At 27.3% G+C, this 27,734-nt stretch overlaps 20 protein-coding genes across 20 annotated transcripts in view, besides 28 other annotated features; 10 read left to right on the forward strand and 10 right to left on the reverse strand.

Annotated features, from left to right (window-relative positions):
- Positions 1 to 354, reverse strand: part of EDI_334860 (proteasome subunit beta type 7,10, putative) — a gene marked incomplete at both ends in the record, with an annotated part of 651 nt that extends 297 nt beyond the window's left edge. Inside the window, one exon of the mRNA XM_001733494.1 lies at positions 1 to 354. This exon is cut by the window's left edge and continues 297 nt beyond it. Coding sequence (XP_001733546.1) covers positions 1 to 354 — 354 coding nt within the window.
- Positions 355 to 410: 56 nt separating this feature from the next.
- Positions 411 to 509: a sequence feature (AT_rich).
- Positions 501 to 1,000, reverse strand: EDI_334970 (uncharacterized protein; the record flags this gene model as incomplete). The annotated part of the gene is made up of 3 exons (XM_001741129.1): positions 501 to 700; positions 743 to 873; positions 921 to 1,000. The coding sequence occupies 3 exons, from the start codon at positions 998 to 1,000 to the stop codon at positions 501 to 503; spliced, it is 411 nt and encodes a 136-aa protein (XP_001741181.1).
- Positions 708 to 737: a sequence feature (AT_rich).
- Positions 1,001 to 1,032: 32 nt separating the features above from the next.
- Positions 1,033 to 1,087: a sequence feature (AT_rich).
- A 218-nt stretch (positions 1,088 to 1,305) lies between these two features.
- Positions 1,306 to 1,917, forward strand: EDI_334980 (protein FAM18B, putative; the record flags this gene model as incomplete). Its single annotated transcript, XM_001741130.1, has 1 exon — positions 1,306 to 1,917. The coding sequence occupies one exon, from the start codon at positions 1,306 to 1,308 to the stop codon at positions 1,915 to 1,917; it is 612 nt and encodes a 203-aa protein (XP_001741182.1).
- An 81-nt stretch (positions 1,918 to 1,998) lies between these two features.
- Positions 1,999 to 2,038: a sequence feature (AT_rich).
- A 25-nt stretch (positions 2,039 to 2,063) lies between these two features.
- On the forward strand, positions 2,064 to 2,929 carry EDI_334990 (uncharacterized protein; the record flags this gene model as incomplete). Its single annotated transcript, XM_001741131.1, has 2 exons — positions 2,064 to 2,813; positions 2,873 to 2,929. The coding sequence occupies 2 exons, from the start codon at positions 2,064 to 2,066 to the stop codon at positions 2,927 to 2,929; spliced, it is 807 nt and encodes a 268-aa protein (XP_001741183.1).
- Positions 2,705 to 2,727: a sequence feature (AT_rich).
- Positions 2,835 to 2,871: a sequence feature (AT_rich).
- Positions 2,930 to 2,968: 39 nt separating the features above from the next.
- Positions 2,969 to 3,026: a sequence feature (AT_rich).
- A 55-nt stretch (positions 3,027 to 3,081) lies between these two features.
- Positions 3,082 to 3,123: a sequence feature (AT_rich).
- Position 3,124: 1 nt separating this feature from the next.
- EDI_335000 (uncharacterized protein) lies at positions 3,125 to 4,315 on the forward strand (the record flags this gene model as incomplete). The annotated part of the gene is made up of 1 exon (XM_001741132.1): positions 3,125 to 4,315. One exon carries the CDS (start codon positions 3,125 to 3,127, stop codon positions 4,313 to 4,315), a length of 1,191 nt encoding a protein of 396 aa, XP_001741184.1.
- Positions 4,316 to 4,358: 43 nt separating this feature from the next.
- Positions 4,359 to 4,415: a sequence feature (AT_rich).
- Positions 4,407 to 4,826, reverse strand: EDI_335010 (uncharacterized protein; the record flags this gene model as incomplete). The annotated part of the gene is made up of 1 exon (XM_001741133.1): positions 4,407 to 4,826. One exon carries the CDS (start codon positions 4,824 to 4,826, stop codon positions 4,407 to 4,409), a length of 420 nt encoding a protein of 139 aa, XP_001741185.1.
- Positions 4,827 to 5,058: 232 nt separating this feature from the next.
- Positions 5,059 to 5,087: a sequence feature (AT_rich).
- Positions 5,088 to 5,128: 41 nt separating this feature from the next.
- On the forward strand, positions 5,129 to 6,234 carry EDI_335020 (uncharacterized protein; the record flags this gene model as incomplete). The annotated part of the gene is made up of 2 exons (XM_001741134.1): positions 5,129 to 6,026; positions 6,077 to 6,234. 2 exons carry the CDS (start codon positions 5,129 to 5,131, stop codon positions 6,232 to 6,234), a joined length of 1,056 nt encoding a protein of 351 aa, XP_001741186.1.
- A 166-nt stretch (positions 6,235 to 6,400) lies between these two features.
- Positions 6,401 to 7,966: a repeat region.
- Positions 7,967 to 8,071: 105 nt separating this feature from the next.
- Positions 8,072 to 8,106: a sequence feature (AT_rich).
- Positions 8,107 to 8,396: 290 nt separating this feature from the next.
- Positions 8,397 to 8,433: a sequence feature (AT_rich).
- Positions 8,434 to 8,854: 421 nt separating this feature from the next.
- EDI_335030 (uncharacterized protein) lies at positions 8,855 to 9,726 on the reverse strand (the record flags this gene model as incomplete). Its single annotated transcript, XM_001741135.1, has 2 exons — positions 8,855 to 9,510; positions 9,561 to 9,726. 2 exons carry the CDS (start codon positions 9,724 to 9,726, stop codon positions 8,855 to 8,857), a joined length of 822 nt encoding a protein of 273 aa, XP_001741187.1.
- Positions 9,727 to 9,744: 18 nt separating this feature from the next.
- Positions 9,745 to 9,765: a sequence feature (AT_rich).
- A 194-nt stretch (positions 9,766 to 9,959) lies between these two features.
- On the forward strand, positions 9,960 to 11,474 carry EDI_335040 (importin subunit alpha-2, putative; the record flags this gene model as incomplete). Its single annotated transcript, XM_001741136.1, has 1 exon — positions 9,960 to 11,474. One exon carries the CDS (start codon positions 9,960 to 9,962, stop codon positions 11,472 to 11,474), a length of 1,515 nt encoding a protein of 504 aa, XP_001741188.1.
- Positions 10,192 to 10,212: a sequence feature (AT_rich).
- Positions 11,475 to 11,477: 3 nt separating the features above from the next.
- Positions 11,478 to 11,550: a sequence feature (AT_rich).
- Positions 11,551 to 11,565: 15 nt separating this feature from the next.
- On the forward strand, positions 11,566 to 12,297 carry EDI_335050 (uncharacterized protein; the record flags this gene model as incomplete). The annotated part of the gene is made up of 1 exon (XM_001741137.1): positions 11,566 to 12,297. The coding sequence occupies one exon, from the start codon at positions 11,566 to 11,568 to the stop codon at positions 12,295 to 12,297; it is 732 nt and encodes a 243-aa protein (XP_001741189.1).
- Positions 11,875 to 11,896: a sequence feature (AT_rich).
- Positions 12,294 to 12,347: a sequence feature (AT_rich).
- EDI_335060 (uncharacterized protein) lies at positions 12,334 to 13,665 on the reverse strand (the record flags this gene model as incomplete). The annotated part of the gene is made up of 1 exon (XM_001741138.1): positions 12,334 to 13,665. One exon carries the CDS (start codon positions 13,663 to 13,665, stop codon positions 12,334 to 12,336), a length of 1,332 nt encoding a protein of 443 aa, XP_001741190.1.
- Positions 13,666 to 13,782: 117 nt separating this feature from the next.
- Positions 13,783 to 14,845, reverse strand: EDI_335070 (actin, putative; the record flags this gene model as incomplete). The annotated part of the gene is made up of 2 exons (XM_001741139.1): positions 13,783 to 14,118; positions 14,165 to 14,845. 2 exons carry the CDS (start codon positions 14,843 to 14,845, stop codon positions 13,783 to 13,785), a joined length of 1,017 nt encoding a protein of 338 aa, XP_001741191.1.
- Positions 14,846 to 14,880: 35 nt separating this feature from the next.
- Positions 14,881 to 16,815, forward strand: EDI_335080 (uncharacterized protein; the record flags this gene model as incomplete). Its single annotated transcript, XM_001741140.1, has 1 exon — positions 14,881 to 16,815. One exon carries the CDS (start codon positions 14,881 to 14,883, stop codon positions 16,813 to 16,815), a length of 1,935 nt encoding a protein of 644 aa, XP_001741192.1.
- Positions 16,816 to 16,843: 28 nt separating this feature from the next.
- Positions 16,844 to 17,983, reverse strand: EDI_335090 (uncharacterized protein; the record flags this gene model as incomplete). Its single annotated transcript, XM_001741141.1, has 1 exon — positions 16,844 to 17,983. One exon carries the CDS (start codon positions 17,981 to 17,983, stop codon positions 16,844 to 16,846), a length of 1,140 nt encoding a protein of 379 aa, XP_001741193.1.
- Positions 17,984 to 18,016: 33 nt separating this feature from the next.
- Positions 18,017 to 18,062: a sequence feature (AT_rich).
- Positions 18,063 to 18,092: 30 nt separating this feature from the next.
- EDI_335100 (beta-hexosaminidase alpha chain precursor, putative) lies at positions 18,093 to 19,781 on the forward strand (the record flags this gene model as incomplete). The annotated part of the gene is made up of 1 exon (XM_001741142.1): positions 18,093 to 19,781. One exon carries the CDS (start codon positions 18,093 to 18,095, stop codon positions 19,779 to 19,781), a length of 1,689 nt encoding a protein of 562 aa, XP_001741194.1.
- A 55-nt stretch (positions 19,782 to 19,836) lies between these two features.
- Positions 19,837 to 19,861: a sequence feature (AT_rich).
- A 44-nt stretch (positions 19,862 to 19,905) lies between these two features.
- Positions 19,906 to 21,252, forward strand: EDI_335110 (uncharacterized protein; the record flags this gene model as incomplete). The annotated part of the gene is made up of 1 exon (XM_001741143.1): positions 19,906 to 21,252. The coding sequence occupies one exon, from the start codon at positions 19,906 to 19,908 to the stop codon at positions 21,250 to 21,252; it is 1,347 nt and encodes a 448-aa protein (XP_001741195.1).
- Positions 21,242 to 21,303: a sequence feature (AT_rich).
- Positions 21,304 to 21,328: 25 nt separating this feature from the next.
- On the reverse strand, positions 21,329 to 22,216 carry EDI_335120 (uncharacterized protein; the record flags this gene model as incomplete). The annotated part of the gene is made up of 1 exon (XM_001741144.1): positions 21,329 to 22,216. One exon carries the CDS (start codon positions 22,214 to 22,216, stop codon positions 21,329 to 21,331), a length of 888 nt encoding a protein of 295 aa, XP_001741196.1.
- Positions 22,217 to 22,222: 6 nt separating this feature from the next.
- Positions 22,223 to 22,273: a microsatellite.
- Positions 22,274 to 22,279: 6 nt separating this feature from the next.
- Positions 22,280 to 22,373: a microsatellite.
- A 143-nt stretch (positions 22,374 to 22,516) lies between these two features.
- Positions 22,517 to 24,637, reverse strand: EDI_335130 (cullin-4B, putative; the record flags this gene model as incomplete). Its single annotated transcript, XM_001741145.1, has 1 exon — positions 22,517 to 24,637. One exon carries the CDS (start codon positions 24,635 to 24,637, stop codon positions 22,517 to 22,519), a length of 2,121 nt encoding a protein of 706 aa, XP_001741197.1.
- Positions 23,657 to 23,691: a sequence feature (AT_rich).
- A 47-nt stretch (positions 24,638 to 24,684) lies between the features above and the next one.
- Positions 24,685 to 24,719: a sequence feature (AT_rich).
- Positions 24,720 to 24,809: 90 nt separating this feature from the next.
- On the reverse strand, positions 24,810 to 26,301 carry EDI_335140 (protein phosphatase pp2a regulatory subunit B, putative; the record flags this gene model as incomplete). The annotated part of the gene is made up of 4 exons (XM_001741146.1): positions 24,810 to 25,396; positions 25,453 to 25,857; positions 25,914 to 26,076; positions 26,134 to 26,301. 4 exons carry the CDS (start codon positions 26,299 to 26,301, stop codon positions 24,810 to 24,812), a joined length of 1,323 nt encoding a protein of 440 aa, XP_001741198.1.
- Positions 25,398 to 25,447: a sequence feature (AT_rich).
- A 32-nt stretch (positions 26,302 to 26,333) lies between the features above and the next one.
- Positions 26,334 to 26,362: a sequence feature (AT_rich).
- Positions 26,363 to 26,408: 46 nt separating this feature from the next.
- Positions 26,409 to 26,457: a sequence feature (AT_rich).
- An 8-nt stretch (positions 26,458 to 26,465) lies between these two features.
- EDI_335150 (uncharacterized protein) overlaps positions 26,466 to 27,734 on the forward strand; it is a gene marked incomplete at both ends in the record, with an annotated part of 1,535 nt that continues 266 nt past the window's right edge. The window contains one exon of the mRNA XM_001741147.1: positions 26,466 to 27,716. Within this exon, the coding sequence (XP_001741199.1) occupies positions 26,466 to 27,716 (1,251 nt within the window). The remainder of the gene's footprint in view (positions 27,717 to 27,734) is intronic.

A 27,734-nucleotide genomic window follows, 5' to 3' on the forward strand; every position in this document is an offset into this window, starting at 1 on the left:
ACCATAAGGAAACAAATGTCTTTTAAGCATAGTAACAGCAGTATCAACTCTTGGCATTTGTCCAATAGTAAATCGATGAACTCCAAGTTTTGTGGCAATAAAGTTTGTTGCATGAGTTAAATCAGCAGCAGTACCTGCTCCACCACAATAAATATTTGGTGCTAATTTATGTAATTTCATGCAAGCTTTATCTGCTACAATTGGCCCAACAGTTGCACGTGAATCGCACGCCAATACAACAGTTTGTCCTTGTTCACAAACTAATCCACAAATAGTTGTACCTGTTTTTAAAAACTTAGTTTTGTCATTAACGTAAGAAGTTGCAATTGGTAAAGGGTCATTAGACATATTCATCTTTATTTAATTATGTTATTTATCATTTAAAAGTTCAATTTTTCTCTTTGTTATTGATTTTTTAATTTTTTCATTTTATTGTTTGAAGTTTTAAATTTTTCTTTTTTTTTTACTCTTTAAAGATTGTTATATTTACCAAAATTAAATTATAAAATGCAGACTCCTTGTGAGTCACGTAATCCTACCGCTTGAAGAACTCTCATTGCAAAGTTTTGAAAAATTATATCATCTTGTGTTTCTCCATACATCAAACTCTTTAAGGTATCAACACCTTCTTCTTGAACAATTTTTAACAATTCAATAGTACGTGGTATTTGTAATATTTCTAACAGTCTTTTGTCTTCAACTAAAAGTTAATAATTAATTATAAAGAAAAAATAAAACAAACGTATTTTCTCTTTAATTGTATCGCTTAAATAGTTTGTTTTTTTATCTTTTCGTTTAGGTAATATTGGTTCAGACCTTTTAATTTCTTCTTTGCATTGGCTTTTATGTTTTTTGAAACAAGAAACAGTACAGCTAATAATGAGAGGTAAACTATAAGAGAAAGATTTAAAAAAACAAACTATGGGGTTAAACATTTAGGGCATTTATACTTTGCTTTATTTGATGTACAAACTTGGCAAAGAATATCATCTCTTTGCATTAAGTTTCTAATGAAAAAACTATTAGTTTCTGTTAAAAAATAATATATTTTTTGTTTATGTTTTACAATATATTTTATAAATAAATAGCTAAAGAAGTAAGGACATTTTTATGTTGTGAGGTCTATAAAAATGGGCTAGATAAATACAAATGGGAAGTATTTATTGATACTTGAGAGATTATTAATTTATTTCCCAATCATATCTTCGTTTTAATCAAAAAAATTAAAAAAACAATAAGACAAATAAAAATGAGATGAAAAAGATAGGAATTTTAAAGGAACTCAATTAATAAAATACAAATTAAATGGATTTTCAGGACGCTACAAAAATAGTTCAAACAACTCAAGAAGAAAGAACTGCAGAAAACAATCAAGTCATTGAAAAAGGAAGTCGTCACCCGATTATAGCAGGATTACATATTGGTCTTAAGCTTATTGCAATTATTGTTTATGCATTATTCTTTATATTTATGGATGGATATTTTGTCATATCATTTTCTATTTGTTTATTACTTACTGCAGTCGATTTCTGGATTACTAAGAATATTAGCGGAAGGTTATTAGTTGGATTAAGATGGTGGAATAAAGTTAATGAAGATGGTTCTTCTCAATGGATATTTGAAGCCATGGAAGATCATCAAAAAGTAAGATTAAGTTATATTGAAATGATGATTTTTTGGGTAACAATGATAGCTGCACCATTATTATGGGTTGGTGTATGTTTCTTATGTTTCTTAGGTATTAGAATCAATTATCTTGGACTTGCTATTATTTGTTTTGTCATGCAATCAATGAATTTTGTTGGTTTTGCTTTATGTGCTAGGGGATCTCGTTCTGTTCTTAAGAAGAGGGTTAAGAAGGTTGCTGTTGAACAAGGAACCAAAGTAGCTGTTTCTGCTGCTGCATCTCAATTTTAATTAAATTTGATTTTGTCATTTTCTTTTTTTTCCAATTTTTATACATTTTTTGGTTTCTATAAATCGAAACAAAGTTTGATGTTTTATTTAATCAAATAAAACTTAAATTAAATTAATTAATCTGTTTAAAGACAGTATTAATTTAAATGACAGACCAATGGCCAAGTATAATTGCTAGTGATAATGTTGTCAAAAATATTGGTAGAGTAATTGGTATTGGAAATCATTCAATTGTATGTATGTTGGATAATCAAACTATTAAAATAAGATTATTTAATCAACAAAGCATTACAGAATATGAAAAATGGAATAGAATCACTAAATTATTAAAGAATCAAACAACTAGTTTTCTTCCATTATTAAGAACTGTTTCATTTATTAATGAAAATGATCTTCTACTTGTTGATGATACAAAAAGAAATCAAGAAGTTATTCTAAGTTCCCAAACAAATGGAGATAATATTTCATTTATTTTACTTAAAAAAGGAAAGTATATTGGTTTTATATCAGAAAATTCAGGAAAAACAGTTTCTCAAATAAAACAACTAAGTTACAATGACTTACTTCAAGTAATCTTTCAATTATTATGGAGCTTAAACATTGCTGAAGAATCTTTTGGATATTCTCATGGGGATATTCATTCTAAAAATATTCTTTTAAAGAGAGAACCAAATATCTTGATTGATAGATCTCATAATAGAAGATATTTATTTAATTTAAAAGTCACTCTCATAGATTTTGAGCTTTCTTCATTTAAATATCCAGATAGTACAACTGATTGTATAGGAATAAAAAATATTATTAATTATTGTTCATTATTTCAACAAACTTCACAACAAAAAAGGTTATTGTCTCAATTTAAAAGAAGTCTCTGTTCATCGAAATATTCTTATTCTGTTTGTTGTTTATTTCTTTTGTTTATTTAAAAAAAATGAATTAATAATTTTTAAATTAGACATTGTTACAACATCCAATATTCTCATCAATTTATTCAACATCATTTACTGTATAATTTAATTCTTCAAAATAAAAATAATTATGTCAAGAATGGTTTTTAAAAAAAGAAATAAAAGAATATTTAATAAGTAATATTTTTAATAAAAAATTTTGTCTCAGGGTTTTAACATGTGGCAAAACGTTTTTCCAACAAACCTTCAAAGATACTATTTAAAATAATAATTGATCTTTTTATTCTTTAATTTTTTTCATGTCAAAGAAGCAAGAACCCAAAGAAAGAGTAATTCTTGGTAGACTTACTAATCATCTTCGAATGGGTATTGTTGGACTTCCAAATGTCGGAAAATCTACTTTATTTAATGCATTAACAAAGTGTCAAGTTCAAGCTCAAAATTATCCATTCTGTACCATTGATCCAAACCAAGCTCGTGTTGCTGTCCCTGATGAACGTTTTGATTATTTATGTGAACATTATAAACCAGCTAGTAAAGTAGCTGCATCTTTACAAGTTACTGATATTGCAGGTCTTGTTAAAGGTGCTGCTGCTGGTGAAGGACTTGGAAATGCATTCCTTTCACATATCAGTGGTGTTGATGGTATTTATCAAGTAGTTAGAGTATTTGAAGATGAAGACATTGTTCATGTAGAAGGAGACATTAATCCAATAAGAGATATGGAAATTATTTTAAATGAACTATGTTTAAAAGATGAAGAAATTATTTCAGCAAAGGTTGAAACCCTTACTAAACAAAACCTTCATAAGAAAGATAAAGTTGTTATTGAGGAAATTGCATGTTTAAATAAATGTCTTGAAATGGTCAAACAAAAAAGACCAATTAGATTTAACGAATGGACAGACGAAGAAGCAGGTTTTATTAATAATGTTCTTCCACTTACTGCTAAACCAATGATATATTTAGTTAATATGTCTGAGAATGATTTCTTAAGAAAGAGAAATAAGTATTTATTGAAAATTAAGAATTGGATTGAAGAAAAATGTAAACCATTCCCAATGGACCCAATTATTCCATACTCTGGAGCTATAGTTGCTAAAGAAATTGATGCTGTACTTGCTAAAACAGCTAATCAATCTTCTGAACCAGAAATTCTTGCTGCTGGAGCATTAGCTAAGATTGTTAACACTGGTTATACTACATTAAATTTGATTCATTTCTTCACTGCTGGTCATGATGAAGTTAAATGTTGGACTGTCAGAAAAGGTACTAAAGCACCACAAGCTGCTGGTACTATTCATAGTGATTTTGAGAAAGGATTTGTTTGTGCTGAAGTTATGACATTTGATGATTTCAAACAATATGGAAGTGAACAAGAAGTTAAATTACAAGGAAAATATAGACAAGAAGGAAGAAATTATCAAGTTTGTGATGGTGATATTATGTTCTTCAGAGCTAATACCTCTGGATTAGGAAAGAAGAGATAAAAAAATGTTCTTTTTAAGAGTTAACATAATTTAATGGTTTATCAAATATTAGTTTAAGTTTTTTATTATTCATAAATATAGAAATAATTAATTAAATAAACTCCCACTCATTACTATCAAAAGGTAGATCTTTATTATCACTAAAATACCAACCTCCTTCATTTCCTTCTTTACTTAATTCTTTTTCTAATAACTTTGTTTCTGGGTTTTTAGATTGGGTTTGTGTTTTTATAGGGTTCTTCAATTTTCCATTCTCATATATAAACAGATATGAACGAGACGCTTTCTCTTCTTCTTGTGCTTCTTTCCTTTTTTGTTTAATTTCTTTTAAGTCTTCTCTAAGTTTTTCATCTTTTTGAACAATAGTTTCTCTGATGGCATTATGAGAAATGTCTTGTTCTACTTGTTTAATAGCATTCTCTTCCATTGACTTAATTAAATTTAATGTATTTAATTCTTGTTGTTGTTGTTTAGATTCTTGACGTTTTTCATTTTCCAGGTACTTCTGCATGTTTGACTTATGACTGAAACTCGATTCATGTTGTTGTCTTGTCTAAATTATTATTTTTTAACTCTTCCAAAATTGAAATAAAAAAAGAAAAATAAATATCAAACAACGTCTTTATTTTGAATAAATTTCTTGCAAAACTGACACCAATACATGTCTTGGTTGGAACGAGACATTATAGTGAATAAGATGAGCTATAAAATAAAAACTAGTTCATTTTTTTAAGAATGAATAGTTTATTTTTTTAATAAAGAATAATAAAAAGAACTATTTCACTATATTTCTACCAGTCTTAATTAGTCTTTATGTTTCTTATTCTTCTCATATTTTTTCCTCCTGCTTTCTCTGAAACATGCAAAATGAGATCGATAGAAGGTGTCGACAAAATTGATTTTCTTAGCCCTCATACATTTATTCAAAATGATTGCCCTTGTAACGGAAATAATTGTACTATTGATTTAACTCCATTGGCTTGTGGCATAGAGTTGTATAACATTACCACAAATTCTTTAATGTTTATTAGTCCAATAAATCCTGCATGTTCTCAACTTCCAATCTTTCGTTTTATATTATCTTCAAATATTTATACTATGAATGTAGGATATATTAGAATAACAACAGAAAGCGATTCCTTTGTATCAATTGGTGATTTAGTTATTAGTCAACCAGAAGGTGCTGTTCAATTCTTTGACATTAATGAGACAGTCATTATTAAAAAAGTAAAAAGTGTTAACGAATCAACACTGTCAAGTCTATCTGTGATTAATTCTAAACTTAACTTTATCTCGATTGATAGAAAGGTTACCTTGAATCTCATTAATTCCGATATCCACTTCACTGATTTGATCACTGTCCTTAACCAAGAACTCTTTCTTCGTCAATCAATAATCTACATATCAAAATCTCTCCTTATAGAAAGTGCTCACTTTACAATTTACTATGACCAATACCAAAGTTGGAGTGTTCTTTACGCTAACTCTGCCATTGAAATAAGTTCAATGGCGGTAACTTTAGTTGTTGAAGGAGATTCACTCAGCTCTCAGAGTGATTGTTACCAAGAGTCATGTGCTCCATTCATAAGTAATACACCAGGAAATAAGATCTATCTCAGTGACAATATTACTTTTGAGGTACTTAACGACACTGGAATGGATAAACTTGAAATTCTTTTACAAGATCATTCAGTAGAACTATGTTTTACTAGTTTGTTATTCTGTTTTTCTTTCTTTTTAATTATAATATTCATTTCCTAGGAACTCAAGGATGTTCTGTTGTAGAAAAATACGGATACATCTTTGTGTTTATCCTTTTTTTTATTCTTTTATTACCATTTCTAGTTATTCCTGTAGTAATTTGGATGAATAAAATGGGTTGTCGAAAGAAAGATCCTTATCAGGACTTTGGTTATTAATTGAGTGTAGATTAAATTTCATATATTTTCTAAAAGTTGTCCCAAAAAGGTTATTTTGCCTTAAGAATTTCCGTACTAAAAGTTAAACAAAAATTTATTTTAGTAGATTGTTTTAAGGTTTGGTTCATCGAAAAATGAGGCTATGAAAGTGTTAAAAGAAAGTGTCAAATAATAGATATATCCACAATTTAATATTATGAATATTGAGAAGTGATTATTTCAGTGATTTCAATATGCTCTATTTCTACAATAGAGTTCATTTCTAACATATGAGAATTAGAAGGTTCCTCTTCTAATGTGTTGCTAGTGTTGAATGTGTAGAACATTAAGTCTTTCATGTTTTTAATAATGATTGTTCGTAGTATTTTGTTGAAGTCATTTGTAATTTTAGTGAATTCAATCTTCTTACTGTTTCTTTATGTATTAATTTATTGTTAATATTACAGGTATTATTTCTACATAAGTTAATTCTCTTCTTTGTATTAACTTCTCTTGTAATTCTTTGTATTTATTTATTTTGTAAATGTAATTTAATTCAATGTTTCTATCTTAATATATATCAACATCATTAATATATCCTTTTTTTCTTTGATGATTTGATAATATATATCTGGTATTCTACCATTAAACGAATGGTCACTAACCAATAAATCATTAATGTAATTTATAACCATTTCATCATTATTAATATATTTATGATGTGTATTAAAATCTATTTCATCAAAATCATTAAAATGGGTAATTAATATATGTTTATATATTTGTTTACATACATAATCATGTTTTAATATTTAATTATTCTTCATTACAGGACATCCTAACAATATATGGATAATAGATGCAATATGTTATGACAATGTTTACAATATTTTAATATATCAATATGAAGTATTTTAGATTTAATATTTCCTGTCATAGTTACTCCTTCTTGCATCTTTACTACTTGGAAGAATGTATTTCTTTTTATATTTAATGACATCCATGTGGTTACTGTTAATTTCATAATATTAAATATACAATTTACATTTCTTATATATTCACTTCATTTCTTTCAATTCATTTAAATATCTTTCATTTATTTTATTTGTTACAAATTCAAATACTTTATTTACATCATGTTTTATTTCATTTAACTGTATTATATTCATTCATTGAAATTAATTTTCTTACCAAATACTCTCTTCATTCTTTTAATTATTCATTTTGGATTCTCTTTTACTGCCTCTATCATTTCTCCTATTTCTGTATTTGATATTTATATTTTAAATATATTCTTATTAATTCCTTACAATATTCATCTCGTGCTGACATTGATCACATTCATAATTCATTTATTGTGACGTATAAACTATTTTTGTGGATGTTTGTACTCTATGGTTGGAGTTATATCAATGAATTTCTTATTTGTTTATCTATATTCTCAAACTCACTAAATTTCCATGGAACAATACAGAATCCATATCTTAATTTTGAGATTATATCATTATTAATTTTTCTTATTGTATTGATGCTGCTATATTTCATAATGTATAATGATGATAGAATAGAAGATACATCATTTAATAATCTTGTACAATATTTATTAATATTTATTTTATCTCCTATTTCAATACCAAGATATTTATAAGGGTTATCAATGGTTATTCTTTGTAATTCTGCTAATTCTCCATTTATCTAACCATTGATATTAGCCATTATCCCACTCTTTTCTATATTTATTTTTAATCCTGTTAAAAAGAAGTTCAGTCATATTAATTATAATGACTAAAAGAAAGAAAAGCAAGAATATTAGAATAAATACAAACAGAGCACTAAGTTGAATACACCCTTGTTAAACAAAATATAATAAAAAGAATTTAATAGAAAAATAAAGATTTTGAGAGAATCAAATTTAAGAAAGGTATAAGAATGATTAGATAATGGGATAACTAAAGAAGATAAATACGATAATTTAAATGAAATCATTGAAAGAAAGATGTTACACCCTAAAACAATAATTTGTAAGACATAATAAAATACTCTTATTCATAACCTAAAAAAGTTAATAAAAGTTATTTTAATAATAATGAAATGATGAAAATTCATATAATACACAAAACGGATATCAAATTATTTGAAAAACACTATGATTATATATTTTAATAAACAAATACATAAGTCTCATAAAATAAAATACTAAAATAAATAAACTTTTAAATACATATCAGTCTACATATATATTGGACTTTTCAAAGAAGGTATTAGAAAAATGATAAAAAGAAATAAGAAGAAACTTGTAAATAAGAAAATTGATAATTAAGATAAAACCAGAAACTAAAACATTAGAACAACTCAATCATGATATGCAACACACAACATAAAAATGAATAAAGAAACTAGAAGTTGATAAACAACCAAATAAAAGACTTGTGAGATTGAAATAAAAATGAATAATTAAGCAGGTCATTTAGAAATCATTTTATTGTTAATTGATTGAACAAGACTATCAAGTTGGAATGGACTAAACAAATAATTATTCAAATAACTATTAGCCATTTCACTTCCTTGTTTGCAAACTATGATTGGGGCATTACCAACAAGAGTTTTTAAAGAGGAATAAAAGAAAAAAAATGAAGATTAATTAATCTTTCTTCAATTTGTTTTGGGTTTTTGTTTCAGTAATTAGTCCTAAGTCCTTCATAACATCGTCTTCAATAGTATCCATCAAACATTTGTCATCATGGTCAATCATATTAATACTGTCAGCAGCACTATTAAAACTACTCACAACACCTGTTATAGCACTCATTGGATTTGATTTTCCAGTTGGCATTGCCATTCCCATAGCAGCATTCATATCCATTACGTTATCATTTAAATCAAATAATCGAATGATATATCTTCCACCAGCAAAAATTAAAATGTACCAACTCATACTACTAACATAAGACACGTCAAGATCCATTCCTCCAAGGCCTTGTTGGGTAATTAATTTGAATCGATAACTCAATGGGAAGGGCATTTTTAATACAAGAAATCCATCGAACATGCTTCCGATCCAAGTCATTAAGACTATTTGAATGATCATCATCACCATATTTCCTTTCATTCCTCCAAGCATGCTTGTTGGATCCATTTGAGGCATGTTTGGAACTCCATCTTCAGTTGGAGCTTTTTGAATCATTAAAATTCCATTATCAACATCTGTGAATTTAGCACGTAATTTCTTTACTGTAGAAGAGAATAATACAAAATGTCGTTCACAAAAGAGTTGAGCTTTTTGAAGAATAGTTGCTTCTATGTAGTGTAAGTATATCTTATGGCTTAAAAAAACAGAATGAACAAACCCTGTTGAGAGCGAGGAGTACGCTTTTCATCTCCACCAAGATAATTATTTATATAAGTTCGAAGGTAATTAGAACACACAGTAACAATGAGTAAAGGGATTAAAACCCAATCACGAATTTCTGGAGATAATGTGATGAAATTCTGATATGTCAGAGTGAAATTCATTAAATGAATAATTAGATGATTTATTATTTTATTATTAAAGAAACTATACTTACACCCATAAAAAAGTATTACCAATGATTAATTTAAACTACCATTACTTGGTTGTTAAGGATTGTTTGGTTAGATAGAAAAGGCCCAATTATGAACGTATCCATGGTGAAAGAAAATTGAGTTTTTGTTTTAAGAAAAGGATGACTTTGTTTTAGAGAGTCATCTCATAAATCAGATTTTATATGTCTAACTTACGAGCAGATTTTAGGAATGAAACTGTCAGAGAAAAACAACAAATATTATCTCAATTAAGACAAAGTAGAAGAGAGGCTTGTTTAGCTAAAAGGCGTACTTCAGTTAGTGAAGAAAGTGAAGAAGAGGTAATTCAAGGAGGTCAACGAAAATTTGTATATATGCCACGAACTTTAGAAGAAGAAGAAATTACGCCAACAGCAATTCGTAAACCAATTGATGAATTAAATAATTTTATTAAAAGATTAAGAGAAGCAACAGATGATCAGGAGTTATTTAATGTATTATCAGAGATTCAAACCTTTGTACAGAATGGTGCTAATTCACAATCAATATTAATTAAATTAAGTGGATTATTAAATGAAATCATTTCTCAAATACTAAACCCTGAGCCACAAATTGCAATACTAGCACTTGAAATATTAAATTCTCTAGCAACTGCTTCTAGTCAAAATGTTGATGATCTTATTGATGAACAAATTATAAATATATCTGCACAGGGGCTATGTTCAAATGATGTACGTGTTCAAAGAATGATTATTCATTTATTAGCCAATATAGCAGGAGATTCAGCAAAAACAAGAGACCTATTATTAGCAAATGCTATTGTTCGGGTAATTTTACAAATGGTTCAATTTTATAAACACTCAATCCCAATGCAAATTGATTTAATGTTTTTAATTAGTAATTTATGTAGAAATGAACCATTTGTTGATTTTGAATCAATTAGACCATTAATACCAATCATTCAATCAAATACAAATAGTATAGCAAATAGTGTTTGTGTTGATGCGATGTACTCAATATCTTTCTTAGCACAAAACCCTGAAAATTCAGATTTTATAATTCAAAATGGATTATGTGATGTTGCACTTCAAATAATTGATTCATCAAAACACGAATGTCTACCACCATCATTAGAAACTATCAGTTGTCTTATTCAACATGGAGATCAGTATGCAACATATATTTTTAATAAAGGGTTCATTTTAAAAGTAAAACATTTACTTAAATCTAATTTCACAGATAGTACAGTTATTCATATAGTTTTTGTATTATCAAATCTTGCTAATACACCAAACCAATCAATTATTAAGAGTATTATTAATGATGTTCTTTTCTCTATTGTTACCTTATATTTAGAATCTACATCTTTTAACCTTAAAACAGCAGTTTCATGGTTATTTGTTAATATTATACTATATTCTGAAGATGACAATATTGGTAATTTATTAACTAGTAGTGATTTCTTTGAAACTTATGTTAGTATGTATGATGCTAATGATGAACAATTACTTCTTTTATTATTGAAAACAACATTAAAATTATGTAATTTTGATTATCGTACAAACAGAACATTAAATGTAGTTGATCAATTATTAGAAAATGATATTGATTCTCAAATATCAGCATTAATATCATTAAGTAATATATCAGAAGAAGTTGTTAAGTATGCGAATCTTGTTCAAGGAGCAATACGCTCAGCTGATGCATTTGATGCTTAATTCATTTTTTTGTTATTTAAAAAATATTTTTGATTTTAAAATATTACAACATTAAAATAAAAAAAAAATTATATTTGAACTAAGAAACTTAATGTATTCGGCTCAAAATTTCCTACGATACTCTCTTGAAAGAAGTGGAGAACAAGCAATTAAACAACCTTTTTTCTTTATTGATTTTGGAATAAATTATACAACAGATGAAACATGTGTTCCTATTGAAATATGTATTCAACCATTTACGCTAGACCCTAGTGCTGAACCAGTCAAACCATTTCTTCAAATTATCAATGAAGTAGTTCCAAGCCAATATCTATTAAGAGCTAAACAACATGCTGATTTTGAACATGGAATTACACCAGAAAATAATCCATCTGATCCAACTAATTTCTTATTACTTTGGAATAAAATTAATAATTTTATTTGGACATTTACAAAGAAATGTGGAGAGGCATTTGTTCCAATAGTTATTTGTCTTTCATTTAGGAGGGGTGTTCAATGTATTGAAAATCTTGCAACTAAAGCAGGACTATATGATAAAATTAGTGAAAGTGGATTTATGCATGCACTTGCTTTTGAAGAGTTCGTGAAATTTTTTTATGAGTCACAAGGTAGAGTAGTTCCAATATCTGCTATTCCTAAATGTCTCTGTCCTTTACTTAGTTATATTCCTGAAACAAAATACAAATGTAGTTTTCATGCAAATATTAAAACACGGTCATTTTGTTGTTGCCAGTCTAACGTAGCGTATCTTGTTGGAGAGCTTACTTGTACTTTTAATCCATATAATCAATCTAATATATTACATTCAATGTCAAATGCATAATAAAAGAATATAAAAATTGACAAAAAAAAATTTAAATTATAAGTTTAATTGTTGTTGAGTATATTGATCATCTTTTCGTTGTTTATCAGTTTCTTGTTTAACTTTTTCAATATCTTTTATCATTTCTAAAACTGATTGGTAAGCTACATATGTTTGAATAGTAACACCAATTTGGTCCCATTGTTTTTGATCAATTAACTCATCATTTTTAAGATTTTCACAAACAGACTGATCTCCACATTTGAGCCATTCATTAAATTTGTCAGTATCACTTATTTCCTTAATTCCTGTTCTTTGACTTTGAATGGTTTGTTTTAAATTTTGGATTTTATAAGTTAATTTTTTTATTGCCTCTAATTTATCTATAAGTTCTTTTTCTAAGTTTCCTTGTCCATAACATTTATTTTCTTCTTCTATTTTATTAATTCTGTGGAAAATTTCTTCCTCTTTAATTAAATCTAATAACAAAGTTATAGTCCACCCACAATTTATCCGATTAGGAATTAACTGAACTTCTTCTTGAATATTTTTCTCTTCTTTTACTTCTTCTTTTATTTTTTTTATCTTCCATTCACTTTCATTATTTTCAATATCAATACGTTCACATTGAATATCCTCAGTTTCATTCCATACCCAGTCTTTATTCTCTCCTTTTCCTTTACCAATTTCCCCACAAAACATTCTTAGAGTAATTTTTATAAATTCATTCAAATCTGTTTTCTCAATTAATTTATGTAAAGAGTCAACAGCGTACTTTCTCCAACCCTCATCTATAACAATAGAATATCTTCCTATTTCTATTACTTCAACTAACTTTGCCCATATCTTTTCGTTTGAATTAATTCTTTTCAATATTTTAGCAGATTTTCCCAATAAACTCAATGCCTTTCTTGGATTTTCTTCTGAGTAACTGGCAATTATTCTTGAAATGCAATCAATTTCTTCTGGTCCTAAAATTCCATTAATACTTTTTGAAATATCTAATGCTGTAGTAAGGTATGGTAATGAACTTTTATAATCTCCTTCTTCACAATAAGTTACTCCGATGTTATATAATATACACATTAATTCATGTTTCATTAATGAACTTTTAAACTCTTTTGTTTTAGTTTTCCAAATAGCATCAACTCCGATCCATTTAGCACTTTTATAAATACTAATTAAACTACTCAAATATATTATAAGTACATTTAATAATTGTTTAGTTGGTTGTTGTCTTAATGTAGCATTTCGTTGTTCAGTTAATTTATTAATTAAACTAATATAACTATTTGGTATTTCATATTTCTTTTGAATACATCCAGAAATATCAAAACACTCAGTTACTAACCTATTAAATTTGATTTTAATTTGTGGTTTGAATGTCATTCGTTACAATTTAATTTTTTTTTAAGTTCTTCTTTTCAAAGTAATAAAAGTGTACTCATTAAAGAAAATGGAAAAACCAGGATATTTCCTTTTAACATTTAATTTTTTTTCTTTATCTTACCCACATTTTCTATCCACAATCCCTATTCCATTCTCTTCATAATCCTTTTTTGTAACCCATATATTTTGAATAGACCTAGTGTTAGCAATCATTGCACCTCCTCTCCACGCTGCGTATCGTTGAAGTGTTGGTGTTTGCCCCTTAATAACCTCACATGAAAATGAAGGGAAATAAGAATGCATTGTATCTGTAACGTTTTCTCCAAGGTTTGGAACTAAAGAAGTTCCACCAGCCAGTATTAGTCTATTTGATACTTCCATAATGACATCATAATCACATTTCATTAAAGATTTTAATACAGTATTATCTACCCCTATGTTATTTTCGTCTATCTATGAATGAGTACTTCTGCATTACCAATTAAAAAAAACAACAAACTGTTAAAGGAAATAATAATTCTCTACAATAACTATTTATATCAAATTGATTAAACGTATTTGGAGTTTCTTTCAATTGGTCAATAAATAAATCTCTTGCAAGATTAATATAACTCGGAGATGAATGTTCTGGAGGACTTGGAATAACACCAATGGACTCTCTTTCGATTCTATTTAATATTTGTTGTGATAAGAAATTACCTGCACAGTTAAGTTGAGTTATTGAGTTTTCAAGAACATACCCTGAAAAAACTACAGAACACCAACAAGAAATATTTCCACATTCTAAAACTAACCCATTCGTTTGTCCATATGATAACGCAACTAAAACAGGAGATGGAGATGAATAAATTTTATTAATGCCAAAGTGTTCAAATAATAATTCGTATGACTCATTTCCCATAATTCTTGGATGATCATTTGACTTGACCCATATAACAGAATCACTACTGTATATTTTAAACACCTCTTCTAGTGTTGAAATAAATGCTTCTTTATTTAATTCTCCATTTAATATACATGGTTCATAATCTTTCATACACTGTTTTGAATTTAAAAAACTTGTATTAATATATTTATTTTCTCGTTTATAACAGAAAGGAGACATTCTTATTGATGGGAGTTCTTCAGTTGATAATCCTGCTTTGATTTCTTTTGTCCCTACATCTAATATAATCGTCATCCTTTTATATTTTTAAGTTCTTATAGATTTTTCAGATGGCTTTATTGTGGGAAGAAAACACCTCTCTTTCTTCTCAAAGTTTAAATGAGTCTTTAGAAGAAATGATAACAGTGGAAGAAAAAGCAGTGGACGAAATAGTATTATTTCTTTCCTCTCATAATGTTTATCAACATTTCATGATGCTTGTTTCTTCATTAGACAAATCTCAAAATTGGTCAGAAGAACATTTATATAAATTACAAGAAATATCTATAAGGTTTTTTAAGGAACGTCAAAATTGGTGCAGTGAGTTACTCAAAAATTGTCAACCAAAAGTTATCAACAAAGTACTTTCTATTGCAATGAAAATTAATAATCGACTAAATGGCTATTGTGATGAATTCTTTGATGTTAATACGTTCTACAGTTATGTATATTATCAAATTTTTTTCTCAAAAGGTATCAATTTAGATAAACAAGTTGATGCATTAAAACAATTCAAAACTATTAATCACTTAGAAAAAGGAATAAAAGTGGTTATACAAAATAATGAAATTATTAATAAATATCAAATTCTTCTAAATTATTTAGACAAATGTTCACTACAAATGAGAATAGATTATTTATCGTTCGTTTATCAAAAAATTCAATTCACTGAACAACAATTTGAATTAATGTTAAAGGAATTATCTTATAAAAACTATCAAATTGACATCTCATTATATTATGATGTATTTAATCAAGACCATCTCACCATTAACCAACATTACTTAATGCATTTAGCTCTTCAATTATGTCACTCACCAAAAGCAATTCAATTAATTTCATTGATATTTTCACTTTATTCGAATAAAACTTATGCAACAACAATTTCCCCTTCTTCTCAATGGATTTTAACACAATACATCATTTATATTATTCGATGTATTCCATATTCAACTAAAACATCATTACTATCTAATGGAGTTAATTTAAGAATTACTTCACCAGTCAAAAAAATACAAAAACTTGCATTAATCCTAATGAATGAAATGGAAATGAATAATAAAGAAAAAAGAACAGATTATCAATGGAATATTAAATTACCTATTGAGGCTGATGGTGTTGAAGATATAGAAGAAAGTCCTGTTCCAATTGATGAAAATATTCTATCTACTGAGGATGAACAGTTAGAAGATAAGAATATAATACAAGATGTCTCATCTAAAATTAAAGAGCTAAATGAAAAAGAAACTTCTAAACGAAAAGTAAAAAAACCAAAACATATTATTGAATGGTTAGAACTGTTTGATGATTTTGGTAATAGAACTTATGAAGAAGTAGAATTGATATTAAGTATTGGAGTAGAATTGATTAAGAAATCAAATAAATTTGTTGGGCCATATTTAGAGGAGATTATAAAAAAGATACTAACTATTAAAAATATTTATCGGATAGAACAATTTGAAGAATGGCAGATTGCTATTTTATATGAAGTTGTTACAGATAAATCAATTTATTGTAAAAAAAGAGGAAGTAGTATTTTAATTGAAAAAATTCTAATTGATAAAGACATTGTACTTAAGACAATGAAAAAATGTGGTTATTATCAGGATTGGATAGATCCTTTGAGAGAATATATTGTCCAGTGGTGTTATGAAAATAAATTTGAATATAATATATGTCAAGCAATTGATTATCTCAAAGATTACGGTACTACTAGTATTGTAAATGATTGGTTTATTCTCTACCAAAATTGTCGTTCAAATGATCGAATTGTTCTTTCATTACTCTCAGGATTACTCCAAGTAATTTCTTTAACTTCTCCTGACGTATTCATATGGAGTTGTAGTGATCAAATCCAAAGAGTGCTAAGTCAGTTACAAGTTGATACAGTAAATCACCCAAACAAACAAATTAGAATGGCAGCAACTGTATTAATGGACCAAATTACTACTATAGTTAACACAGAAATAAAATCTGAAACACAAAAAGAAATTTTATTGTTTTAATTGCTAAGTAACTTATTTACTTTTTTATTCATTGAGAAAAAATATAACAATCAGAACGTAATCCATAAAATATTTTTGGCTTTAATAAATCATTGTGAGTAGTAAATTTCCATCCAATATGATTCCCACAAGATTCACAAACAATAATTTGCCAAGCATAACCCTCAAACCATGAAAATTCGTTAGATGGTTGTGTTTCAACTCTTAAATTAGAACAATGAATTGCTGTCGTTACAGTAAATGTAAATCCTGCAGGATTAACATGGTTTGAATTAATTCCACTTGTTGACACTGAGAAGATATTTTTAGTTGGACAAAATATTGTTTTAATATTAAATTCATTACAACACGCACAAATTAATTGAGTAGATTGAATACAATGAATACATATTTTAAATGCATCTTCTACTGTTTGTGCTCTTTCATATTGTAATTCTTCATTTATAGAGAATGGAAGATGGCTATGAACTGCTGTAAGAAATTCATTTGTATCTTGAATTACTTCTAATTTCTCAGAAGTTAATTCTCCTTCTATTTTTTTTATAAAATCAATGACTTGTTTTTTAGAGTATTCAAGACAGTGTAACTTCCAGTACTGATAACCACAACACCCATTATTAACAATCATTGAATACAAATAACTTATATCTTTCATATCAGGAATAATTTCTACTTTTCCAATTGGAATTGTTGTTTCTCTTCTATTGTTTGTAATTAATTTACATCGTTTAATCCCTTTGAAAATAATTGCTATTGAACTTTCATAATCTTCGTAATTAATTACATTACCTATACATCCATAAACTTCTTTGAATTCATTTGTTTCAAGACTGTGTTCATTAATGATACATGCACGTAAGATACCATTAGAACTCCTTAACAATTGTCTAAATGTTCCACATAATCCTCCTCGTAAAATAAATGGTGCAATTGTTTCAGGTTGAAGAAATATATTCCCAACAATTAATGGAACAACTAATTGATGTTCTATTATCTCACCTTCATTCGGTGGGATATAGTGGTGGCTTAATAAATAATTATAAGTTAATTGAGTTGTTTGATAGGTTCTATCAGAACCATTACCACTTTGATTAATACTCTCATCATTAGACATCTGTTGATTATCTAGATTGTTATTAAATGATGTATTTGAATTGTTATTATTCATATTTATCTACATATTTCTTAGTTTTAGTTTTGGAAATAATAATAAAATTAATTTTTATGTTTTTATTCTAAAAAAAATAGAACTTAAAAATTTCTCATTATTTTTTCTTATGTTATTCCTTTTCATTGTACTTATTTCTACAGCCTTTGCTGGAAATGGTCTGAATGTCCAGAACCAATTACTTTTAATGCCATATCCAAGTTCAGTATCGTTTCAATGGAAATCATCATTAGCTATTGCACTAACTTCTTCTATTCAGTTAAATGTAAAATCAACTTGCAATACTGATTGTATGAACTTCCTTAAATCAAATTTCAATCACACTATTTCATTCCCTTTACAACAACAAACAGGTTTACAAGATTTTAAAGTGTCGTTATTTGAAGAAATAGATTTACCAAGAATAACTCCATCAATTTCAAGTGTTGTAACTGATGTTTTTTTAGAGTTTTCTTCTTCAAATCCTATGCCAAAATTACAAATTGGGGTTGACGAAAGTTATGTTCTTGAAGTTACTACTAATGGTATTTCCATTAAAGCAGTTACTGTATATGGTGCACGTCATGCATTTGAAACATTACTTCAATTAATTAGAATTTCATCAAAGAAATTCGTAATTTCACAATTACCAATTAAAATAAGTGATGCACCAAGATTTAAATGGAGAGGATTAATGGTAGACCCTTCAAGAAATCCATTATCTCCTTTGATGTTTAAAAGAATTATTGATACATTGGCATCAGTTAAAGCAAATGTTTTGCATATTCATTTAAGTGATGCACAAACATTTGTCTTTGAATCAAAGAAATATCCACTGTTACATCAAAAAGGAATGTATGATCAAAGTTTTGTTCTTACACAATCTTTTCTTAAAGAATTAACACAATATGGTGCTAATAGAGGTGTTATTGTTTATGGAGAAATTGATACACCTGCACATACTGCATCATGGAATCTTGGATATCCAGGTGTGGTTGCTAATTGTTGGGATTATATTGTTAGTACTTCAATGAGATATGGAGAGAATGTTCTTTCATTAAACCCAGCTAATCCAAATACTTTCCCAATAATTGACGCATTAATGAAAGAATTGTCAGACACATTTGGTACTGATTATGTTCATGTTGGAGGTGACGAAGTATGGACAAGTGGATGGTCAAAATCAAAGGAATATAATGATATTCAAAATTTCATGAAATCAAAAGGAATCAATTCTCTTACAGAGTTAGAAGGATATTTTAATAAGTACGCACAAGAACAAGTGATTAATAATGGTAAACATCCAGTTGTATGGGAAGAAGTATTTAAAAAAGGAAATGCTGACAAAAGCACTATTGTTCAAGTATGGGATGATATTAGATTACTTCAACAAGTTGTTAGCTCAGGTTATAAAGCAATATTTTCAGCAGGATTTTATTTAGATAAACAAATGCCATTATGCAATAATTATGATTCTAGCACTTGTATTAACACTCATTCGATGTGGGTATGGACTAATAGAGATATGTATGACAATGACCCTGTTAAATCACTTTCTTCATCAGAAAAGGAAAATGTATTAGGAGGTGAAGGTTGTTCATGGGGAGAAAGTACTGATGAACAAAACTTCTTTGATAGGGTTTTCCAGAGATATTCTGCAATTGCAGAAAGGCTTTGGAGTAAAGAGAGTGTTGTTGACAAAGAAAGTCATGAAGTTCGTGCAAATTATTTAAGATGTCTTGATGTTAGAAGAGATATCATGAAAGGTACTGGACCATTGTACCATGCATTCTGTCAACTTCCAAAGAAGAATAATTGATTAAAGGACAAAAAAGTTAAAATCTATTTTTAGATTAAAAGAGAGAAGAAAAAACAAAAAATAAATTAAAAAATAAAAATCGACTTTTATGAGAGAAAAAACTAAAAAAAGAACAATTTAAAATATGAACACTCAAAACAATACTATGAACGATGACAAATGTCCTTCAGTACGTCGTATTATTGACCAATTAAAACAAAACCAAATTGAAGAAATTAATTTGTATGACAATCATAAAAAAACATTATTATCAATTTGTGAATATCTTATTGATTCAGGAATTAATTCTGACCTTTTTGAACAATGTTTAACACAACAAGTATTCATGGAATCAGACATTCCACAATCTCTTCATAATAAAAGATCGTTAGCATTTGTTATTCAATTTCTTGAATGTGTAGAACCTCCATGTTGTGAAGTAGAGAATTTACCAAAAGTTATAGCTAATGTAATTCAAATTTATTGTTCTGATAGTAATGCAGAAATATTAAAAACTGTTCCTTCATTAATTGGAATTGTTGGAATGATTTCTGTGTTTCATATGTTTGCGCGTTCTCAAATACAACCAAGTGATCTAAATCGAGAATTAAATATTTTACTTCCTGCAGCATCTGAACAACCATATGTAGCTTCATCTAGAAAATATTGTTTAGCAGCTACAGAAGCATTATTAAAAGCACCACCAAAAGATGAAACAACTGACAGTTTTAAATATTTATCAACTATACCTGAAGTACAATATATTCTTTCTCGATATCCATTGGATAGAACAATAGATCATATTAAACAATTATTATATCAATATAAAGAGAGTAGTATACAATCAACATTAAGAGATGTTTTCTATGGATATCTTGATGGTAGAGTTGTTTCTAAACCGTTTTCATGGCCTACAACTGATTTTATTTCAATTAAAGAAATACAAACAGCTATGAACCTTGATTCATCAACATTTCAATCAATTGTATTAGGAGAAGACCAAAAAGTAAAAGAATTCTTAAACCAACAACAACCAGATACCTTTGAAACAATACAAAATCAACAACTCCCTGCTAGTACACAACCATTAGCCCAACAACAAAGGCAGCTTATGCAAGTACAACCTAAAATCAAACAAGAAAAAGAAGAACGTAGTATAAAAAAAAAGTCATTAAATTCTAAAAACCAAGAAGCTACAAAACCAAAAATGGAAGACGATGAACATAGTAAATTAAAGAAAAAGAAAAGAAGATTTAGTGAAGAGGAAACACAAAATTTAATCGAAGGAGTTCAACAATTTGGTATTGGACATTGGAAAAGCATCTTAAATGCTTATAAATTTGATGGTAGAAGTTGTGTTGATTTAAAAGATAAATGGAGAAATATTGAAAATTCAAGAAATAGGATAAATAAACAAAAAGTCCAACCACAAGTACCTCAACCCCATTCGAATGCATCTATGTTACCTCCTTTTAATTCTGATAATTTTTAATTGATTTTTTTAGATATAAATTAAAAATGAATGAAAAAAAAATAAATTAAACTGTTTTGGCTAAGACAAATCAGTATTAGGACACAGGAGGTACTACTGTTTCTGACATTTGCCTTTCTTGAACAATTGGTTGAATACCCATCTGTTGAGTAATTTGGGCTGAACTTGTTTCTTGGAGTTGACTAGTATTTGAATTAGAAAGTTGTAATTGAGTTGGTTTATTTTGTGAAAGATAAGCTTCGTCATATCTTCTTTTTAATGTTCTTGCACTAAAACGTATTTTTTCTAATACTTGTGGACCAAGCTCAGTTGTACTATTAATGACTTCAGTAACTATTTTCCATACCGCATCACTTTTAGCAAAAGGAATACCGTTTGAAGCCATAATTTTACTAATTTCAGAAGTGACTCGTTTTCCTTCTGAAGTTCTTTGTTTTTCAATTTCTTTTTTAGGTTTCATTTCCCATTTAGCTTTTCCTTCATTTTCTAATTTTTCAAGTCTTCTTTTAAGTTCAGGAGACATTTTAGTAGATTTGCTTTTCTTTGTCTTACCATCTTTGTTTACAGGAGGTTGTCCAGGAATTGTTGTTTCAGTTTCTGGTAAATTCTTTTCACTTTCAATTTTTTCAGCTTGTTTTCTTTTTTCTTTTTCTAATTCTTCTTCTCTCATATCCATTAACTCATCATTAATTTTTTTTCCATTAGTATATGCTTTAACAACATACGGTTTTAATTCATCCGTAATATCTTGATGCTCTTCAATACAATGACAACAAGCATAACCTCTAGACATTCTTTTGAAACAAATAATACACATGTAATGGTCTCTATCTATCTTTTCAACTAACCTATCTCCAAGCCAGTCAACTGTTCTTCGTTTTCTTTCATCAACAGAATGTTTTTTTGGTTTTTCTTCTTCCATTTTAATTTGTTGATTTTTAAGTTCTCTTTCTTTGCCCTCCATTCGGCATTTTTTTTCTTTTTTTCTTTATTTTTTTCTTTTATTTTTTTCTTTCTTTTTGGTGAATTGTTCTCTTATTTTGTTCTATTTTTTCTTTTCTGATCTTTGTTTTGGTAATTTTTCTTTTTTAAGTTTTTTTATTTTCCATTTTATATTTATTATGGAGACATAAATAAATTCTTTGCCTCTCTCTATCTTTTCTTTATTTCAGAATCCTTTATTAATTATATAAATAACTTAGACTAACCTTTTTTCATCTAAACTGAATTCAATTAAAATAAATCAGTTTTTATGTTTATTATGTTAAGCCAAATAAAGTAAGACATTTTCATCTTTTTCATCCTTTTCTAAATATTCTCTTTCAATTAACTTATCTATTCTTTGTTTAATTTCTTCTACATCTGGTTTAAAATCAAGTTTTGGTGTTATAGTAGTTAACAATTCTGAAACAGTCATCTTCTTTTCTTTTTTCATAACTCTAACAACAACAGCATCAATTCTTGTTTCTCTATCTTTAACAATCTTTTCATCAACCTTTTCTTTTTCTTCTTTACTTTCTTTAGTTTGGAATGTGTTAATTTTGATTTTAGGTTTATTGCTATGATAATTAGAATTTAACATAACAACATCTTCCTCTTTTATTTCTTCAGGTTTTTTTATTTTACCATCAAATGATTGAACACATATTAATTTCTCTTTTCCCATTAAACTTTTAATTTGTAACATTAAAATATCATCTTCACCTTCAAATTTACTCTTAAGTTCTTTAATAGTTTTACCTTCACAATTCGTTAAAATTTCAAATTGTAATACATTCATAGTAATTTCTATACCACCAAAACAATGTGCTTTTACAGAAACAATTCCTAATAATGGATTAAAATCAACTTTACGATTTGGATGTTCTTTAATATACCACTTTCTCATTACTTCTTCTCCTTTTTCTATTTCTTTTGGTAACGAAATACATTTAATAGTAGGACATGCTGGCCATGACGTTCCATTAATAACAACCATTCCATATTGACCATTCATACCATTATTACTCATTTCTTTATTTAGTGCTTGATACCATCCTTTTCCTGTTTCAACATCTTTAACCATTTCTTCTAATTTAAATGTATATGAATTACCACATTCTTGTCTTAATTGTTCTAATACAATCTTTTCATCTTCAGCTTGAAATCCCTTATATAATAATCGTTTAGATAATAACAATTGATAATGTTGTTCAAACGTATCTTTTCCATTGAGAAATTTGAATATTTGTAATATTTTACTTGCCCATAGTTGGTTCATTCCTCCTTTTCTTAACATTCTATCAGCAAATTTTACCAATGCAATAGCAACATCGTTATCAAACGATGAAATGAATTTTTCAAATGATATTTTAATAATAGTATTAATCATTGGAGCCTGTTTCTCTAATTGTGAAAGATAATCATATAATGAAAATATTTTATTAATTTTAATTTTTTCATCTTTTTCTGAACAAAACTCTTTACCTAAAGTTACAATAACACCAATTAATGCCTTTTGAATGTCTTCGTCTTTTTTTACTCGACTTCCTAATGAGATAAATAATAATATTGAATGAGTTTTTTGTTGGGCAATAAATTGTTTTAATTGAGTTAATTTAGTTACTAGAATTAATGGAAGTGTTTCTGTCATTAATTCTTTTTCAGTAAAAGCAACAGTGTCAATTTTCATTGTTGGGTAATGGACTTGTGCAATATGCTCTTCTCTATCAAACATCGATTTGACAGCATTTAAGTAATCTTCTAATGTTTCATTTATTTTATTTTGAGCTGCAGATGAGTAAAATTCACTTGTAGATTTTAATAATTTGTCTTTGAACTGGTTTTGTAAATTACAATCAAACATCATCCTAACAAGAGAAGACACAATATTATTATCATAATTACTTCCTCTTAAAGTGTTAATAAGAACAATTAACATATCAATGATAGTATTTGTATTGTTTGATAACACAACTTCACGGAATAAACCAAATGCTTTTAAAATTAATGGGTCTTTATTACTAATACGATCATAAGGAAGAAGTAAATTTCGTAAAAGAGCTAATTTCTTTGAAAATATAATGTATTGTTGATGGAGTTGAGTCAGAGATGGCTCTATTACTAATCGTTGTTTAGTTAATGAGGACAATGAAGTAAGGGTTGAATCTACAATACTTGTGATTTGTTCAATAATATTTCCTTCAGGAGAATAGCATAAGTTAGAAATGTAGTTATAAACTATATCATATGAGAGCGTTGGTTTTCTATCATTAATAATATCATCAAGACAAGTAGAAATAGCAGTGAGTTTTTCAGTTTTACGATTGGTTGTAGGAGTGGTTTTAGTGTTAATGAAAAATTGAATTTGGTTATTCTTCTTCAATTGAAATAATGTTGTTGTCATTTCTTCTTTCTGTTTTACTTTTTTTTAGTTAAACTTTCGTTTCCTTGATTTTATTATTTATTATAGTAAAATAAATTATAATGCTTATCACTTTTTATTTTTTTGTTAATAATGAAAAAAATGCAAAATAAATTGAAGTATAACATAGAATCATTCATACACAAGGAATAAATTATCCCATTGTATAATAACCATTGAAAATATAAAGATTATTACTAACAGCTGTTGCAATAAGATTTTCTGTTGGGTGGAATCTTGTTAATGCCACTTTAGCTGAATAATCAATTGGCATTCCTGGAAGATGATCTCTTGGTGCATATTTCATTAATAATTTTGTTGAAAGAGGTTCATTACTTGGAATAGAATTACGAGGAATAGTTTGTGGTAATGGAGCAAGAACTTTAGGTTGGAATCGATGACTGAGTAATGGTAGTGTTTGTTTATTCTTTAAGTCATGAACAATAAATTCTCTATCATAACTACCAGTAACACAATACTGATTAGTACCATCTAATGAAAGATCAAATTTATCATATAAAACATCGTTAGCTTCAAGTTCAGAAAATCTAGAAATAAGATGGTCATGAATTGGAACAATAGAAAGTGGTCCATCAGATTTACGTAAATCAAATTTACGAATAGAGAGATAGTCTCTAACGACTAACGTATTACCATCTTTTGTCATTTTGATTGATGAAATAGAAGGGAATGATTCTTGTCGTTGTGGATTAGCGGAATAATCATCAGAATTAACAAAAACTATTTTATTATTATAACTTTTCTATAAATTTTATTATTATAATATTAAAACAAACATTTAATTGCAGATGAACAAGTTTTTGTTGCTCTAATATCACATAAACGTACTGTTCCAGTAGAAGATCCATACATGAAGATATGATCACTAAGTTCTTTTGATTCTACACAAGTAATTAATTCTTTTGATTCATCAACATTCCATTCAATTAAGTTATAACAAGAATCACAATAATCGAAATTCCACAAATTAACTTTTAAGAAATCTGCTGATAAAAAGGTTTCCATATCACCCATTGGACATAATGAATGTATTGGATATCCATGGTAATTACCATATGTTTGTTTTAATTCAGGGAACATTGTTTGTTGATCAGGGACATATTCAGGAACTTCAGAGCCATGTTTATAATGTGTAGTGTACATAGTTCTTGATGCCGTTTTCCATAATTTGATTGTTTTATCTATTTAACATTATTACTTATTACAATATAACAAATGATAAAAGAATAAAACAAACCATTTGTAGTTAATAATAATGTTAAGTCATCAGTTGGTTGATGAACAAATTTAACAACATTAATTTTTTCTTCAATTTCTAAACTTTTAAGACAATCAAATTCTTTTTCATGTGATGCAAATTCTGTCCAGAATTTAAAATCAACTTTACCTAGTTCATCGTTCTATTAATTATAAGTAATTAGAGAACTTAATAAATTATTTTGTTATACGTAACAAACTTTTGACTTCTTAAACAATACAACTCGTCCACCATAATCACCTGCTGCTAAGTAGTCTCCATTAGGAGAAAATTCTATTGTAGAAACAGTGTCTTGGTCACTGATATCATCTTGAATCGAACGATCACCACCAAAAACTTGTGTTAATCTCCAATCAATAGAATACATTAAGGACTTTAATTTTTCTTAGATCTTTTAACTTAATTTTTTATTTTTAAGTTTTTTAAAAGGAACAAAATAAGAAAAAAAAAAGAAACAGTATTAATTCAAATCAGTTAAAAAATGATATTAATAACATTATTTTAAAACAAATAAAAAATAAATCTTCAAAAATGATATCATTTAAATCTCTCAAATTTTTATTGACTTATTCTTTTTGGATGTATAGAAGATGTGGAGACCTAAGTTCATTTATAAAAGACAGACAAAATGAAAGACAATTAATTCGGTTATCTCGAAGAGGAAATTTTATGGCAAAAAAACGAATTATTGAAATTGATGATGAACAATTAAAAAGTTATGAAGAGATATATTCTTTGTTAAATTCTAAAAGACTTATTGATCAGTGCCATGGAACTCAAGCACTGAGGAGGGCAAGTGAGAAAGAAGTTGAAAATGGATTTTTATCAGAAGAATTTTTGATGGCAGGTTTATTGAGTCAACCCATTATGCAACTTAATAAATTACCAGGAATAATTCAAAATGAATTATTAACAACAACGATAAACATTTCATCATTACAGAATGGTGCTGAATATCTTATTGCTATTGGTTGTTTAGATTCATTAATTAAATGTTCAAAATCACAATCAGAATCAAGGAATAAGGCTCTATGGTGTTTAACAAATTTATTATGTCATAAAAAATTTAGCTATAATGAACAAGGAAAAAAAACTGTAAACCAAATAATTCAAGCAACCCTTAAACTACCAGAAATAAATGAATTGGCGTTATGGACATTGAAATGTTGTGGATTATATTACCAAAGATTAGAAGGTGGAGATGAATTGTTTCAAATTTCTATTAATGAAATAAGAAATAAATTAGAAAGTACATTTGATAATGCAATTATGAGTAGTGATACTATTATTATTTGTGAAGCGTTATCACTTTATGAATTATGTCCAAACTTTCTAACTGAAGTAACATTACAAAATATATTAAGAAGTTTTGAATTAAAAGAAATTTGTATTAAAGAAAATGTCTTACATATTGTAGAAATTATGTCATTATATACTGATGGAATGGCTTTTGTATTATATGAACAAATTATACAAAGTTGGTTATGTGAAAAGATCAGTATAAATGAAAATAAAACAATGACATTATCAATGATTCTTCTTATATATAAATCTATTGATATTCATGAATCATTATTCAATCAAATTAATAAAACTTTCTTAACTGTTTGTACTTCAATGTTTTTTTGTTCATTTATTTCAGTAGAGAACAAAAATGATATTGGGCTATTTCTGATAATGTGTTGTAAATATTATAATCTCTTTCAAATAATCTTTTCATTAAATAATTTCTTATCATTAATAGTGCATATGGCATCTTTATCACAAACACTATTAGATAAGGTTATAGAACTCTTGTTT

The sequence above is a fragment of the Entamoeba dispar genome, genomic scaffold (assembly GCF_000209125.1).
Source record: "Entamoeba dispar SAW760 scf_1105229463601 genomic scaffold, whole genome shotgun sequence".
NCBI classification, from domain to species: domain Eukaryota; phylum Evosea; order Mastigamoebida; family Endamoebidae; genus Entamoeba; species Entamoeba dispar.